Here is an 18559-nt window from a genome sequence, read left to right on the forward strand (position 1 = left end):
GCAAGAGAGAGGTGAACAAGGAGTTGCAGACAGCAAAGGATTAAGCCCTGACTGTTTCCTATTTCCGGGACTAACTTCCAGGATTGCCCTGGAGCACAACTGCCCTTGATATCTTTGAGAGTTGAGCCACCCACGCCATGTTACAACAAGGCTTGCTATTTTGCTCAACGTAGTTAAGTTGATTGCCATACTTGTGGCCAAAAAGTCCTAATTAATTGAACAAAATGAGTCTCACTCTATGCTGTCCTTCTTATTTCGTATCATTTCAACAGCATCAGAGACCGCTAAAAGGGAGGTAGGCGTTGTCTGCCTTTAAAGCCAAGCCAGGCACAAAACTCAGTGCTGGCTGGTAAGGCATATGATTAAGGCATTACAGGAGTTTTTGAATTCTTGTCTACATTAGGGGCCACTGTTTTAAAGGTTTTTAAAGAGGTATTCTTGGAACTAATTACTGAAAGAATGTGGATGAATCTCAAAAGCATTATTGTAAAAGCCAGAAACAAAAGACTGCATATGGTATGATTCTATTTATGCAACTTTTTAGAAAAGACAAAATTATAGGGGCAAAAATAAGATCAGTGATTGCCTGGGGCTTGGGGGAGAATGGACTTTAAAAAGGCATAAGGAGATTTATTTGCAGGGGAAGGTGATGGGACTGTTCTATACATTAATTGTGGATGTAATCACATGACTACACATTTATCAAAACTCATTGAACTGTACATGTTAAACTGGTATATTTTACCAAATGCAAATGATACCTTAATAAAGTTGATTTTTTTCCTTACAATAAAAGGCATTGTCTTCTCTCCTATTATATCCATCCCTTCATTTTCTGCCTCATTTAAATCCGAACTTTCCCCATCCCCAACCTCCAGGCTTCAAAAGAAGGCAATTGATGAAAGCAATAGAAGGAGGAAAGAAAAGGTGATAACTCCCAACCTATACTGGGGGAAAATGCTTTTTGGTAGTACTGAGTTTCCAATAACAGCTTCAGCACCTCAGCAATGCTAGTTTATCATGGTCACTACAACTGTACTTACAATCTTCCTCAGAAGCATTCCAATCCTAAAGGAATCAGTCCTAAAGAATTCCAATCCTAAAGAATAATGGTCAGAGTTTTCATGGGGTGGGGGTGGGGGAAGCAACACAAATCTTTGTGGCAAGTTGGCCCTTTTGTTTATGTATCATTCAGACATTTATAGTATTTCCTTTTTTTTACGAGTTTCTACCAACTTTACTATACTTTTTCGTTTTTGCTTGAGTTTATAGAACTGTATAGAACTGCAATAACTAGAAGTAAAGAAAATACAGCATTAAAAAGGATACCAGAAAAAACAAGTAATGAAAAACTTCCCTAAATAATTGCCATTCTTTGTCGTGTTTATGCAAAGCTAAGGCTGTGCAAGAAAACCATTATGATAGGGTAAAGAGAGCTAAGATTCATGCACTGAACATCAATGGAGCTTTACACTTTTACAAGACCAACGACTACAGGTGCAAAGCTGTGTGTGTGTGGTGGTCGGTTGTGGGTATGTAATGTATACACTTAAGAACTAGACTTGCAGCAGAATGAACACAGAGGATGTAGCATGAATTTGCAGAGCAATTCTGTGACAACAAATACCATAACTTTAAGCCCCATCTCTGTAGCAATATTCTATGTACTGATATTTTGTCCCTTGAGGACATATGCATTATGTCCATTATACCTAGAACTATTATTAGGGAACCAAAAATTACAGGGGTATAAAGGCATGGGTTGCAGAATCAGAGAGCCTTGAGCCGGAGTCCCAGCTCTGCACGGACAGGCTGTGGAGCCTGGGAAAAGACTACTTATATTTTCAAATTGTCAGTTTCTTCATTTATAGACTGATAACAAAAATATACAATAACACAATAGTCGGCCTACAGTTAGCACCCAATAAATGTTAGTTCTTGGTTTTCTTAGACGGTGTTTTGAATAACTGGAATCATCAGTTCTGAATTGAAATAGAAGTGCAATCTGCTTTTCTCTATACCTATGTCCTGGTCCAAACTTAAAAAAAAAAAATCTCAGATTGAGGGTTAACAGTAGAAAATCTTCATTGTGTCCTTATTACCATTCCTTGGTTTTCAATTCTTGTTTACATATAAAGTCTACTCTGAATTATCTGCACTAATGAAGCAGAGCAGGATGATGGATAACCCAAGAGGCTAATCTTTGGGGTGTATTCTCTGATTTCTGTTTAGCAGATTTACTCTGCTAATTATATGGCTGTATTTGCTTGGGTTAGTGTCAACATTCAATTGCATTCTGGAAGCATATGTCAGCTGGGGTTTGGGAAGACAGCCAGAAGTGTGCTAAGCATCAGGGGAAAACGGGATCAGGCTTAAAAATTAACCACAATTAATCCCATAATGTGGATAAAAAAGTTAACTGTGACTCCTACTTTCCTTCAACTTTGAAATTCTAGGGAACCCACAAGCTCTTGAAAAGCATGTTCTGCTCTAAGCTCTATCCCACTCCCTCCCATCCCCTGTATAATACCACAATGTTGAAAAAGAAGTAGCTGCAGCATCTGGGTTTTAACTGGCTTTGTTCCTGGTGAGCCCCCCAAACTGGGTAATTGTACTAGGAACCTTCCTGTCGCAACAAAGAATTCCTCACAATTACATGATAAAATGAAAATGTCTCTGACAGAAACAACACTCTCTGAGCAATTACACCAAAATGATGACAGGCAAATGAAAGCATTTGTCACTTGTGAAGTACTGATCTTCCCCAGAAGAGAAGGAATTGCTATTGAGAAAGACAGGTTAGGAGGGGGCACAAACAAGGATGGAAAGGAAGCAGGAGGAAAACAACAAAACAGTCACCTGGGTTTTTCTTTGGTGTGCACAAAACGGACTTTCTTCTCTTTCACATCTTTCCAGCTAAAATGGCCAGCCTTGTCCAACTGCACCTGTTTTCCATTCCTTGAGAGCACTAGCCGACCATTGGTAGGCAAGCTCACAACATGGAACAGGAGGTCTTCGACTCTGCCTTCCTGCTCTTGAACATTCAGGATGGAAAAATCCAGTGGCTTCATTGAACCAATTGCAAGGGTAAGGGAACCATTCACGTGAAGCCTAGGAATATATATTTTGTCTGGAAAGCATGAATCCAAGGTCAGTCATGGCACATTCACTAATTAGAAATTTTTTTTTAAAAAAAAGAAAGAAATAGGCTAGTAATGTTAATTCAGAGCTACACAGATGAAATTCTAGACTATTGTATGCCATAGACCTCCTTTGGACCTAATGGTTCTCATTCTGGGTGCATGGCACTAACACAGGGGACTATAAAGGTCGTAGAAGAAAATATAGGAGTAAATCTTCATGGTTTTGAATTAGGTAATGCTTTCTTAGATATGAGAACAAAAGCACAAATGACAAAAGAAAATATAGATAAGTTAGCGTCAACATAATTAAAAATTCTTGTGCTTCAAAGGACCTTATCAATAAAGTAAAAAGATAATTCACAAAATGTGAGAAAACATTTGTAAATCATATATCTGAAAAGGGACTTGAAGCCAGAATACATAAAGAACTCTTACAACTTAACAGTAAAAGTCAACCCAATTTAAAGATAGGCAAAGGATTTGGATAGGCATTTCTCCAAAGAGGAAATACAAAAGGCCAATAAAGCACATGAAAAGATGCTCAATGCCATCGGTCCTCAGGTAAATGCAAATTAAATCCACATGAGATAACACCTCACACTCAATAGGACAAACAATGAAAGTGTTGGTGAAGATGTGGAGAAATTGGAATTTTTGTATATAATGGATGGGAATAAAAAATTGCTGCAGCCTCTTGAGAAAACACTCCGGAAGGTACTCAAAGAGTTAAGCATTGAGTTACCATTTGAATCAGAAACTTCTACTCCTAGGAGTGTACACAAGAGAAGTGAAAACATATGTCCACAGAAAAACTTGTACATGAATATTTATAGCAGCTTTACTCATAACAGCTAAAAAGTAGAAACTATACAAATATCCATCATGAATGGATAAACAAAATGTCGTATAAACAGGCAAAGGAATATTATTCAGCCATCAAATGGAATGAACTACTGATATATCTACCTCATGGATGAACCTTGATAATATGCTAAATGAAGGAGGCCAGACACAAAAGGCCAAATACAACATGATTCATTTATATGAAATGTCCATATTAGGCAAATAGATGGAGTCCCAAAGTAGAGTAATGGTTGCCAGGGGCTACAAGATGAAGGGAATGGGAGGTGACTGCTAATGGTTATGGGGTTTCTTTATGGGGTGATGAAAACATCCAGGAATTAGTTAGGGGTGATGTTTGCACAACTTTGCAAATATACTAAAAAACACTGAATTGTCTACTTTGAAGGATAAATTTTATGGTATGTGAATTATATTTCAATACCAAAAAAAAAGGGACTCACATAGGGATCTTTTCAAACAATAGTGACACCTGGACTTCACTTCCAGAGATTTCAGTTTAGATACTCTGGGGTGGGATCTGGGTATCAGTATTTTTGTAAGCTTTTAAGATAATCCTAATAGGCCACCAGGTTTAAGAACCACAATCCTATCATGACACATCTGTTACACCTGACCAAGAGACCACATCATCGACAAGAAAAGAGGCAAGTATCTGATACCATTTTCTGTAGGTGCACTAGTTAATCCACATTGAAGTAAGATTCTCAAAGGAATCTTACTTCTTAGACAGAATTCAAGGGAAATAACATATACTTCATTTTAAGGTTTTATAATTTTGTCCAGTCAAAATATCTGATAAAATCAATTAGCATAAGGAGAAAAACTATCAATGGCCTCTAACATCCAAAGGGTTTCCTACCATGGAATGGAATTCATCCCCTGCCCTCCCAGTTGTGCCGCCTGGACTTTAGTTGGTAGTGTTCCCTTCTACAATCAGGTCAAGGAGGATAGTTTGGGAATGCCAAATCTCAAGAGAACTACTTCTACAAGATTATTCTAATGAAAGTAGAATTCATTCTCCCAAGTTTTATGTTCTGAAAGGAGCAAGCTGACTCTCAGTTACAACAAGGTGGTTTGAAACCCATCCACTTCCAATGTGGGAACCTGATGGGCAGAGCTCCTCACATGATTCATTATAATTTATATCTACTCTTTGCAAAAAGGATCACATACCTGGGATCCTTATGCAGCAAAACCTGGTATAATTCACTCTACAATTTATTATAAGTAAATAAAAGTATATATCAATGGCCTCCAACATCCCGTAGGATTTCCTACCATGGTATGGAATTCATCTTGTGTCTACAACTTAATCATTCTTTAGGAACATAGTTCCATAGGTTTTATGCCAAATTTCTAATCTGATAGCAGTGACTTTTTTTTCATTATCAAGTGTATTTATTTCCCCACAGATTTTTAAAAATGTTTTTATTGTATAGTCTAACATATATACAAAGCAAAGAAATTAAAAAAAAAGTTTTCAAAGCACTCTTCAACGAGTGGTTACAGGACAGATCCCAGAGTTTGCCATGGGTTATCATGTGAACCTCTCAGATTTTTCCTTCTAGATGCTCCAGTATATAGGAGGCTAGAAAGCATAAATATATTTTTTATCTTCACGATCAACATCTTTTGTTTCTTTTTTGTGAAAAATAACATATATATACAAAAAAACAATAAATTTCAAAGCACACACCACAATTAGTTGTAGAATATATTTCAGAGTTTGATATGGGTTACAATTCCACAATTTTAGGTTTCTACTTCTATCTGCTCTAAGATACTAGAGACTAAATGAGATATCAATTTAATGATTCAGCAATCATATTCATTTGTTAAATCCTATCTTCTCCGTATAACTCTACTATCACCTTTGATTTTTCTATTCCTCTCCCTAGGGGTGTTTGGGCAATGGCCATTGTAACTTTTTCATGTTGAAAGGGTCTGTCACTAATAAAGGGTAGGTAGATGGAACCTTCTGAATGTTCTGGAGAGGCTGGACCCTCTAGGTTTCAGGATTTATCTGGTCCAGTGACCCATCCGGAGGTTGTAGGTTTCTGGAAAGTTACACTAGTGCATTGAACCTTTGTGGAATCTTATATATTGCCCTAGGTGTTCTTTAGGATTGGCTGGAATGGTCCTGGTTGGAGGTTGGCAGGTTATGATAGGTAGCAATGCCTATCTGAAGCTTGCATAAGAGCAACCTCCAGAGTAGCCTCTCGACTCTATTTGAATTTTCTCTGCTACATATACTTTATGTTACACTTCTTTTCCCCATTTTGCTCAGGATGGAATTGTTGATCCCATGGTGCCCCAGCAGGATTCGTCTGTGGGATCATCTCCCATGTTCCCAGGGAGACTTTCACCCTTGGATGTCATGTGTCATGTCCCATGTAGGTAGGAGGGCAATGATTTCACTTGCAGAGTTGGGCTTAGAGAGAATGAAGCCACATCTGAGCAACAAAAGAGGTCCTCCAGAAGTAACTCTTAGGCATATGTATAGGTAGGTTAAGCTTCTCCACTACCTACACAAGCTTCACAAGAGTAAATCTCAAGATCAAGGGCATGGCCTATTGATTTGGGTATCCCTAAAGTTTGACACAGTATCAGGGGATTCCCTGATAGTAAAGTTTAATAGCTCCATATTTTCTCTCCCATCCCTCAAGGGACTTTGCCGATACTTTTTGATTGTCTGCTTAATATACTCTAGGATGTCTCCAGGCATTACATTAAGCTATACAGGATTAAAGGACCTCTTTCCTATTCTGGGTTCTCTGTGTTTCAGTTGTTCAAATGAGCTATACAGATAGGTTGAGTTAGATTATGTGCTACAGAAAATTTTGGTTCCAGACCAAATAAACCTTTCTTCCTTTGGGTCTCAAAGAGTATGTGTGGTTTTAAAATATTAGACACTGTCTTCCTTATCCCTATGTTCTGAATTACTTTAACTCCAACCTAATCAGCTTCATTCTTATCTCTAAACAACAGGTTTTATATATACATATATAAAACAGCCTCTCGAAATCCAGAAATAATAATTACCACTCCAGACTAAATATGTCTACTATGAAAGTTTACAATCTAAGCCCCTGCTTTCTTGTGAGCACTTTCTAGAGGAGGCCACACCATTACTGTTCCTCTGTTTCTGGCTTATTTTGTCTCACCAAATGCTGCACACGTTAATTCACATCGTTGCTTGCCTCGTTGCTTGCCTCACATGACAGCAGTGACTTTTAAAGCACAGATAGCTTCTTTTTCCCTTCCTGAGAGCACAGAAGTTGAGTTTTCCCAGTTTTCTACATTCCATAAACAGCCCTTCATTCCTTAGCAACATCAGGGATTTTCCCAGAAAGAGAATTCCATATCTTATCTCACATGGGCCAACTGTATCTATAAATCCAGCCTTTCCATGGAGAGATTACCGGTGAATTCACCAGCTCATCAGAGGAGTACTCACCAAGACAAGTTACATTAGAGGAGTGGACAGTGAAGCCAGGAACACAGTTGGAAACACAAAGGCCACTCTTCAGAAAGAAGCCACGGGCACAGAGGTGACACTGGTCCCCGTGGCTACACTGCAAACAGCCCTGAGGGCAGGCTATCAAAGAGAGAACACACTTCAATGAGTCTCAGCAAAGGCACGGAGGTCTACCTGTGTCCTCTGGTAAGAAGGAAATAAAAGGATTGCAACCAGAAGAGCTTGAACACAAGTAACAGATGACCCTCAACTTAGCAAAAGAGAATTTCAACAGTTTCCCTATAGAATTCATAAGATGCTGATCTATCCTCAGAAGGAAAATAGAGAAATACTCCTCACTTCATACAATGTGATCTAAAAAAGTTGTACATGGATTGTTTAAAAAGTTAATTATAATAACTTCTAAGAGAGGTGGTTTTCAGTGAATAATATAAAGGGTCTTTCTGGGTTCCATTCCTCCTGCATCATTTACAAGCTGGTTAGTTTGGGTAATTTCTTTTAACTCTGAGCTGCAGTTTTCTCACCTTAAAAGTGATGATAATAATAGCATCTACTGTAAATGATTGCTAGGAGGATTACATGCATTGTAATGTGAAGTTACAAGAAAAGTGCCCGGCACACCATAAGGGCTCAATTATACTACCACTAGCACTGCTAACCTAATTATTAGTATTATAAATATTACTATTACTATTGCTATTGCTATTCTTAGTTTTATTTTAAACTCCCTAGGAAAACTAATTATTTAACGGACCTTAGGATTATTTCTTTGAGTCAATTAACAATCTTCTTTAAATTCAGCTTAAATCCCTCATTTTTCTGCTTGCTTAGTTGAGATTTTTATAGAGAGGCACAGTGGTAAAGTTTAAAGGGGTCTGGATTAGAATCAGAAAACTTTGGCTTAACATCTGGTTTTATATTGCTGATTTAACACTCTTAAGCACCTTTTCTGCATTTGTAAAAGAGGTGAATACTGTCTGCCATATTTTACTAAGTCACTGTAAATATGAAATGAGACAATGCATCTCAAGGAACTTGGATGAAATATAATATGCTATGCCTGGGTAATGGATATTACTATTACATATCTGGATATTTTAAAGTGGGGCACACATAGGTACCAACTATTGATAGAAATGATGAGCACAAGGGAAACTCTTTAAGATGATCCTGTGGACAAGGAGATTAAGACTTTGGGCTGAACTTTGGTTTAATGATAAAAGCTCCAGTGTGCTTCACTAAATTGTCCCCCCAAATCCTTTTCCTTCAAGGGTATTATGCCAATGTAAGGGTCACAAGTGATTTAGTCTACATACTGAAAATTCAATGTCCATATCAATATGGCTGATCCACTTATGATGCCTCACTATAATTCAGTATAACCTTTTCCATTCCATAAAACAGTGACTTTATTTTCATAAAGACCTTTAGGGGCAATATTGATTTGTGCAAGAGAATTATTGGCCTGAGCTCCTATATCCTATTTAACCAGTAATTGGCAGACATGCACGGGAAGTCATCAGTTACCTAGGCAAGCCTCCCTAGATTTTCTTCTTCTAGTTCAGACATTCTCTTTGGTTACTCGAGAATCAGCACATACGACTTAATTCCTGCCCTTACTTCCCTTCAAAGTCCTCAGCACAGTCTGCAAGTTACCTGTGCATTTGTGATTTTCATGGTTTGCGAAATATCCTTTCCCACATTCCAGAACACACTGGGTTTCCAAGAGGAGAAACGGCTCTTCGCAGCGGCTGCACTCATGAGGACCCTGGCACTGGATGCAGTGGTTGTTACAGCCTGAAAGACAAAAGTCAAGTTAGTAGGAATCTGTGTGGCTTTCCAAGGGGCTCTTGGCCCTTGTGGAGAGGAAACATCAAATCCAAGCAGGAATACAACCCGGTATATTAGGAAGGACTCTGCAGTCAAGGAGCCTGAGTTCTAAGTGCGACTATTATATTTACCAGCTGGGTGGATTTAGGATTATTGGCTCAACCTCTCTGTGCCTCAGTTCTTCCTATAAAATGGGAACAGAAATAACTGTCTTGACCATCTCCCTGGATAAAGATCAAATTAAATACTGGGAAGCACTTGATTGACAGATACAAGCTTCTAATGCTATTATTAGCATGTCCTTGGCTCTCTGTCCAGCTTTGCTGAAATGTCAACCTTTCCTGATCGAGTCAGTTATCAGAGTCTTACGGACTCCTTCACAAGAATGTTCTCTTTGGACTTCTGGTGGGCATTTCAAGTTCTGAGAATTCTGTGGTATCAAACTGAGGCTGAAGGGATATGGACCAGAGAGAGATGATGGTGAAGTATATGATCTGTTGAAGGTTGTAGGAGGCAGATGGGGGAAGAATATGGTCTTTCTATGAGTTCAAACGACCAGCGTTACAGGTCTCCCCACCTAGAGGATAGGGCTGTTCAATATTTTAGCTATAGTAGTAGCTAAAATTTATCTATTGATGTGGCCATAACTTCCCAAGAGTCCCATGCTAACCTCACATTTTAGTAAATGTCATATTTGAGCACAGAAGGAAAGAAGAAATTCTCATTATAATAACAAAAAGCTTTAGGAAAGAAGCCAGCAACTGGATTAAAAAAACAAAAAACAGAATGAAAACATGTCACAGGCTCCTTCTCAGAACAGCAAAAATCAGATGAGGCCAAAACTTGGTTGAGTAGAGTGGGGCTTTACACACTTACTCTTGCAGAAGCCCAAGTCCCGGTAAAATGCTGGTGAGCACTGTTCCACACAGGCCCCATCCTGGAGAACATAGCCATCCATGCAGTGTAGGCAATCTGTTCTCAGAGGCCCTTTGCATATACTGCAGCTCCAGTCACACTCTAAAAAGAAAGTCTGCATTAGATCAACTTCCTTTCTGTCCACCCTCAGTTCCAGTGACTAATTTATGAGGATGCTGTCTGCAGCTTCAAGGAGTAAAGTGAGGATAACATAAGAGATGTCAGATAAGTGAGCTTTAATGAGGAGTCTACTTGTAGTAGCTTGAATGCTTCTCTGAGGCTTAGTGTTTCCTAATTATGTTAGACATAAGCATATGACAAGGATCACTTCATGTTCGTACGGAGGCTGCTTGTCAGAGGGGCTGAGGAACCTATCAACTTTACCTTGTTCTCTTAGCCCCTGGTTTTTATCCCTGTGCCACGCTGAGAAAACACTGATGCAATGCCTGCTGCAGACAATGTCCAACTCACCCCATAGGGTTAAGTTAATCCTGACCTTCTCCAAATGCTCCATAGGTAATGAAACATTGGAGACTCAGCTAAGAATTGACCTGCGGCCATTGCTGATACCACCTGCATGACAGCCTACCTCTTGCAATCTAGGCATCGAATGGCAAAACAGAAAAAGGCAATGTTGGATTTAAATGGGCATAAAGGAATTGACCAGAAAGTAAGGGCTTACTTGAAAGCCCTTTTAAGGACATTTCATTTAAGGACAGAAGTACTGACACATTTACACATTCACTCACTCAATAGTCACTTATGGGACACAAAACACTGAATTGGGAGAAAATAAAAGTGGTAGGCAGAGACCCTGACCTGTAATCAGTGGGACGCAAACTTGGATGTGCACGGAAACAATCCGGGGACAGTGTGAGAAATACAGACAGCCTGGCCCAACTGCAGACCTACTGCATCAGAGGCTCAGGAGTTAGGGCCCAGGAAAATATGTTGCTGCTGCCATTGTAGTTATTACTATCTTTTATTGTTGCCAATCTTGAATAGCCCAGGCAATTCTGATGCAGTTAGAATACTCATGTTTGACAAGTGTTCTAACTGGCAACATAAGTCTTTCATGCATGGAAGATCGAATAGGATGGCATAGTTAATTATTTGGATTATGAAGTCAGGAAAGTTTAGATTTAGGTTATGGTTTTGCCACTTTTTATCTGTATTATCCTATACAATGTCCTTAGACTTTTTTGAACCTGTTTCCTCATCTGTAAAAGAGGGATAAAAATAGTACCCATTTCATAAGGCTATTATTAAGATAAATGAAATAGGGTAGTGCAATGGTGGCTCAGCAGACAGAATTCTTGCCTGCCATGTCAGAGACCCAGATTTGATTCCCAGAGCTTGCCTAAGGTAAAGAAAAAAAAAAAAAGATAAATGAAATAAGGAATGTAAAGAACTTAGCCTGGTATGTAGTAAAAGTTCAGTAAATATTTTCACTCATGCTGCCTTAACCCCACTTTCCCTCCTCTCTAAGAATCTTGGAAACCTCTCATTAGACCTTTCCCTCCTCCACAATGCAATATTTCTAAGTCTCAAAGAAGTAGGCAAATGTACAAGACAGTACATGTGCTTCAAAGAAGATTTATAAAGTTAATGTCACTCATCTATTTGGGTGAATCAGTCCGGGGGGGAAAATGAATAAAAACAGAGCCTTGAAAACTGCCAGTATAGTTATGAAATCATTTACAACAGGAAGGATTTGTGATGATCTTTTTTTTTTTTTTATGGCAAGCTGACAGTCACTGGTTAGAACGAAGAAAATAGAGAAGTGTTTGTGGTCTTCAGCACAGCAGACCACCTAAGTTGACAACCAAGTAAAATTTCTTAGAATGGAAAATGTGCAGTTCTGCAAAGCTTTAAACCATCATCCTAATTTTACTCAACCTAAGATGTTTGACCTCCATATCTGAGCCCTAGCTTCTCTGCCAAAACTGAAGAGGTATTGGGAAACATGAAAGGGGATGAGGGGGAAAGACGAAATGGAACAGTATCAAGGCAAACCTGTTCTTGAACTCTGCTTCTCTCTTTGCAGAGCACTGCCACTCAAAGAGCCTAAGTCCCTAGAATTCCAACTACCGGAAAAAAGGAAAAGGGGCAGGGACTGTGTCTAACCCCTTAAGCAGAGATGAACAAATCCGACACAATTCCTGACCTCATTGGGCTTAGATTCTAGCAATCTACAGTTATAAATGCACATGCCTACAGAGTCCAGGAAGGCAATATAAACCTTCAAAATAGTCCTGGTGTAAAAGGCTAGGGAATGGTGGGCACTGCCATGGACTAAAAAGATCATGTGCCATCAGATGGGGACGTGGCGGGGGTGGTGTGGGCAGGCAACAGCTACCCAGCACCAAGCTACTGTCATTTTGTGGGAATGCAGATCCACTATCACCAGATCTTCTGTCTGATTTTTCTAAAGAAACTGAAAATCTTGACTTGTAAGTAAAATCCTCTGGTTTTTAAAAGACAATCAAAAATTTTAAAACACTGGAACACTAGATGGAAAAAACAAAACATGTTTATGTGTTTCCATTTTGCCACCTCTGGTCTAGTCATCAACACCTATTAAAATGACTGACACATAGTTGGTGCTCAAAAACATTTGCTTAATAAATATACATACATGAATATTAATATATTGTTGCTATCATCATAGAAAGTCTAATGATATGATCGTAGATATTTTCCCAACATGGAGTACTAGACTTTTATAGCAAGAGGAGTAAAGAATCTTTTACACTACTCAGGCAGAGCTTTACCTTTACATGTCTTGGTGGAGAAGTCGAGATAGTACTGTGGGGCACAGCTTTCATACAGACATTCCCCAAAGAGCAGGACCTTGTTTGGGTCTCGGCAGGAGGTACAGCTAGCCTGTGAATCACAGCTTCGACAATGTGGGCTGCATGCTGAGCAGATGGGTAAAGAATGGCCAAATGATTACAATTGCAAATACTCAGGCAGTGATCAAACCAAGACAGATGCTGCACAGGACAAAGCCTGCACCAACCTGTTCATAAACCTCCCGCGTGATCAACAGAAACAGAAGAGACTCTTATTCTCCAAAATAAAAATAGGTAGTCTTATTTTCCAGAGAAGATAAATTATAACCCAAGAATGGAAATCCCACATCCAAATTGACCTGTGATACAGCAATAGAATTGATATTTACTCCAAAAATTCAGGAATTATGGTACAGAATTTTAACTTTTCTGTTTTAAGGAATCAAGTCCGCATGTATAGTTCATGATGTAGAACTAGACTTTTATATGATGTCAAGATTAAAATTAGGCATCAACTTTATTGTGGAATTCAGAGAATTCCCATATTTTAAGGTATAAAGGAATTAAAGTTGACCTGGTTTATTGCTTTGCCCAGTTGTAATTTTCAGCAACCACTTAATCTGTGCATTCAGGGATGGTCTCCAAATCTGGCCAAGCTCCCATCTACCCAAATTTAATATCCATCACACAGCTAGAGATCTTGGAATATAGATTGATTCCTCCCTTTCTCTCACCCTAATCTAGTTAATGTCTGGGTCCTATTTATTCTAGCTCTCTTATATAACTCTGAGATCTCTTTGATTTTCTGTCACCACAAATACCAAAACATCAAAGTCATCTTCATCTCCTGATGCTTCTGATTGGTCTCCCTATATTCAACCTGAGTGTTTTCTTAATACACATTTCTGAGGTTTCAGAGGATCTTTTCATCTAAGGGTCTTCTTTCTTCAATCCTGGGAAATATCCAAGCATCATTTCTGCAAATATTGCTCCTCCACCATTCCCTCCATTACTTCCATTTGGCAATCCTAACACACATATTGGGATTCTCCTAACACAATCACCAAGTCTCCTGTTTTTAATTCCCATTCATCTTTCAGCCTCATCTTCAGGAAGGCTTTCCTTGACTCTCCAGTGTAGAACAATCTCCCAATTACATGCTCTCACAGCATCTTATATATTTTTTTCATTTCATGCATAATAACTTTCATATAAGTGTTTATTTAACATCTGTATCCTCTAACTGTAAACTTCATGAAAGCAAAAGCCAGCTTTGTTTTGTTCTTGCACCTAGCCAGTCATCTATTATATTGTAGGTGATCAATACACAATTGCTGCATTAGTGAAAGAAACCCGATATTGTAAATATATGTATACAGGCACCAGTATCTTTGCTGCATCCTAAAATCTTCTCTTAATATGAGTCAGAGGGCAATCAAGTGAGCTTCAAGAGTTTAAGACCTATAGGATGTTAAAGCACATGATACAGTACAGGGAAATTATCTCTCTATAAAATAAAAAGAAATCAGGTCTTCCTGTTTCACCTATAAGAAAAACATTGGTATAAAATATTCACTACAATACATACATTAGCAATTTGAGGTCCTGGAAAAATTCTTGACTGGACTTTTGAGAGAGTCAGGGATATGTAGGAAAGAATATTTTAATTGTTGGAAGCTGATATGAGAAGAAACTTTTATCCTCTTTTTTTTTTTGCTAGGGTTTCTGCACAGAGTATATCCAAAGTATTTGACAAAGATCCCAAAGATTAATTTGTGAACACAAAATGGCAGGGCTGAGTAGTTTTAGATGGATTTGAAGATGGTTGAAATGCATACTCAGGAAGTGATTAGTAGATCATTTTAATTGGTAGAAGGAATGTCTTTAGTAGAGTATTATAGTGATCAAGACTTAGTTTCTTATTTGATCAATATTTTTATCAATGACAAAGAAATCATGCCAATATTTTAATACAACTACATACGCCTATCTAGGAAACACATATAGTTAAGTTTCATAAGCTGAAAAGACAGCATTCAAAGTTATTTTAACCAGTTGAACCAAGGAACCAGAAATAATCAAATGAGCAGAACTGTAAGTAAAGTTCTGCACTTATGTTCTAAAACCAACCACACAAATAGAGAAGACTTGTCCAGACAACAGTTCCTATAAAAAAAGGATTTAAGAATTTTAGTTGATTAAAAGCTTATTATAGGGCGGGCCGCGGTGGCTCAGCGGGCAAAGTGCTTGCCTGCTATGCCGGAGGACCTCGGTTCGATTCCCGGCCCCACCCCATGTAACAAAAACGGAGAAACAGAATACAATAAAACAAGAAAATGTTTAAAAATGTTTCCCTTTCCTCCTTCCTTCCTTCCTTCTATCCTTCCTTCCTTCTCTCTGTCTTTCCTTTAAAAAAAAAAAAAAAAAAAAAAAAAAAAAAGCTTATTATAGGGTGGGCTATGGTGGCTCAGTAGGCAGAGTTCTTGCCTGCCATGCTGGAGACCTAGGTTTAATTCCTGGTGCCTGGCCATGCAAAAAAAAAAAAGCTTATTATATTCTTGCCTGCCATGTGGGTGACCAGGGTTCAGGTTCAATTTCTAGACTGGGCGCCCCACCCCCAACCAAAAGAAAAAAAAGTACTTACTATAAGGGGGAATGTATATTTAGTAGATGTGGAATGTTTGTAATAAAATTAATTTAAAAATGCTTACTATAAATTAAAGCATGATATGGTTACTAAAGAAACTTAACACAGTCTTAAACTGAAAAGTCTTCATGTAACCTAAATGTCAGCTGGTCCCCTGATCAACAGGGAGCTGCAAAACTAGGTCCAACTGCCAGTTCCTGAACGTGGGGTGACTGCCAATGCCCTTCCTCTACAGCCATTTCCTGTGCTCTATATTCTCAAGCTTTCCTCTGCCTCCATGTTCCAGAATCCTTATATGCAGTCTTTTCTTCCTCCTTTCATTGTACTTCAGAGCATAACTCAGCTCTTCACTGACTTCCAAAAGAAATGGATTCATTTCAAGCATTTTGAAATGCTGGAAGATGTTTGGGAGATTTGCAGGGATGGGCAGTGTCACATTGAAGAGTATGAAGCTTCTACCAGTTCTTGGCTCCACCCTTCTCCCTCTTTAACCTCATCTTTCATTTCTGTCCAGGGTCTTGGGCAAATGACTGACCTTATCTCACAGAGGATAGTTCTATTCAACACAAGTTCTATCTTGTGTTCTCAGTTTGCATTTCCAGAGGAATGTAGTCAAAGAGCATTTTCTCCCTCTTATTATAGTCAGATCACATTAAGTATTAGTCCTGCTACAAAGTTTGCTGGTGTAACCACGTCTGGAGCACCAGGTGCAGTTCTCTGAGGTCACTGATGCCATGCAGAGTGTCGAGGGGACAGTGAAGAGGGGAGTGAGTAGACCAGAAACCAGAGAAGGAAACAGGAGTGTACATTAAACATTGTTCCTCGAGCAGGAAGGGGTCTCACAGCTTACTGAGTTCATTCTCCTTCTGCAACACGTCTGTTTTCTCCTACAGGTCAAAGAAACGGTAATCCATTTCTGCTTAAATATTCCACTGGTTCCAGTTCTGCTGAGCAGAGAAGTCCAAGTGGGAAAGGACAGTTAATTTCAAGCTTTTGAACTTCCAATGTGAACAAGGGAAGAGATGTATTCTATATTGCCCTGAAGATAAGGGCAGATCAGAAAGAACTGCCAATAACTACAGCTCTGCAACAGTGGAACTGGCTTCCTTTCTCACTGATAAACATCTGTGAGGAACAGAGTGAGAAAGAATCTCCGCATCAGGTGCAAGGGTGGCTTGGGTTGGTTCTCCTTCAGCTCCACAGCACTGTGGTTTCAGGCATGGAGAACCTTCTTTATCATCTTCTCATAAAAATTCCTGCCTCAACTGGTTATCCCTAAATTTTAGAACTGACTTAACACATAATTTCTAAATATTTCTGTAACTAAAGTGTAGACCTACCAGGTCAGCTCCTCTGAAAAATTCAAAATGACAGCATCTTTCTAGAAGAAGACAGCTCTTCAGCCCTTACTTTCTTCTGTAGCTTGGTCATCAGTGCCTCCCATTAATACTGATCAGATATCCTCAACAGCCCTTTTATAGTACATTTTGTAAAACTTGCAGGTCCATACTTGTCTATAATGATGAGCATTATTAGACAGGGGCATTGTGAATTTTTGTACATGCTAGAAATTCAAATATTCCAATTTAGGGGCATACTTTATTTAATCTTAGAAAGAATGAAACTTGACTTTAGCAAAGAACTAAAGTGAGGAACTCCTAATCCCTAATTTAACTGACTATTCTATAAAATCCTATTTACATAGTAGAGCATAGCATATGCATTTGCACAGAGGTCACTCTGCAGCAAGAGAAGAACTTCTTAGAGGACAAGTTTTCATTCAATGCAACATATTTTTGAATCTTGTTCTAGTTTGCTAGCTGCCGGAATGCAACACACCAGAGACGGATTGGCTTTTAATAAAAGGGGATTTATTTTGTTAGTTCTTCAGAGGAAAGGCAGCTAACTTTCCACTGAGGCTCTTTCTTACGTGGAAGGCACAGGATGGTCTCTGCTGGTCTTCTCTCCAGGCCCTTGGGTTCCAACAACTTTCCCCGGGGTGACTTCTTTCTCCATCTCCAAAGGCCTGGCTGAGCTGCAGGTGCTGAGATGAGGAACGCCGAGCTGCTTAGTCTGTGCTACATTGAGTCTCTCATTTAAGCACCAGCCAATTAAGTCAAACGTCACTCATTGCAGCAGACATGCCTCCTAGCCAACTGCAGATGTAATTAGCAACAAATGAGGTTCACGTACCATTGGCTTATGTCCGCAGCAACAAGACTAGGTATGCTCACCTGGCCAAGTTGACAACTGAATCTAACTAACACAAATCTATACTCCATATCAGGGATTCTATTTTTTCTTTTGAACTTCTATTTCTGTGATTCCACTGCTGTGAAGAGCCTCATAAATCTAAGTCACTATTTCTCCACCAACATTCTGTTGCTCTTGAATAGAAAATGCAAGTGTTTCATTGTGTCTCTGGTATTACTGAGTATACAGATTCTGGTAGACAGTTGATATATACCAAGCCAAGTTTTTTTTAGGTTTTTAACTCTGGTATCTCTATGGATGATGCAAAACAGTGAGTTTCATATAACTTCACTTCAAATGCAAATTCTCACCAGCATTTCAATAAGCTAAAGGTAATATCTAACTATCTATAAAATATTTTCTTTTACTGCTTTCTTTTGCTTCATATTCCAGGTGATCCTGCTGCTGCTGCTGCTGATGATGATATCAATAACAATAGTTAACCAATACTGAGAGCTATTTTCTGCTAGGATCTGTACTAAGTGCAACAACATTAGAATGCAGGCACAATTATAATCTTCTTTTATAGAAAAAGAAACCGAGAACAAGAGGTTAATTCACTTGTTAAAGGTCAAGCTAATAAATGGTAATTAGTATTTCAATTTAAGTCACCTGACTCTAGAACCCACCCTCC

The 18559-nt window shown here is 38.8% G+C and overlaps 1 protein-coding gene across 2 annotated transcripts in view; it reads right to left on the bottom strand.

Annotated features, from left to right (window-relative positions):
* The window catches only part of FRAS1 (Fraser extracellular matrix complex subunit 1), a 500829-nt gene that overhangs the window by 155776 nt on the left and 326494 nt on the right, over positions 1 to 18559 (bottom strand). For both annotated transcript variants that reach the window (XM_077143064.1, XM_077143062.1), the window contains 5 exons: positions 13005 to 13151; positions 10192 to 10332; positions 9142 to 9282; positions 7465 to 7605; positions 2860 to 3130 (listed from right to left, as the gene is read on the bottom strand). In XM_077143064.1, coding sequence (XP_076999179.1) covers positions 2860 to 3130; positions 7465 to 7605; positions 9142 to 9282; positions 10192 to 10332; positions 13005 to 13151 — 841 coding nt within the window. The remainder of the gene's footprint in view (positions 1 to 2859; positions 3131 to 7464; positions 7606 to 9141; positions 9283 to 10191; positions 10333 to 13004; positions 13152 to 18559) is intronic.

The sequence above is a fragment of the Tamandua tetradactyla genome, chromosome 24, assembly GCF_023851605.1.
Source record: "Tamandua tetradactyla isolate mTamTet1 chromosome 24, mTamTet1.pri, whole genome shotgun sequence".
NCBI lineage: Eukaryota > Metazoa > Chordata > Mammalia > Pilosa > Myrmecophagidae > Tamandua > Tamandua tetradactyla.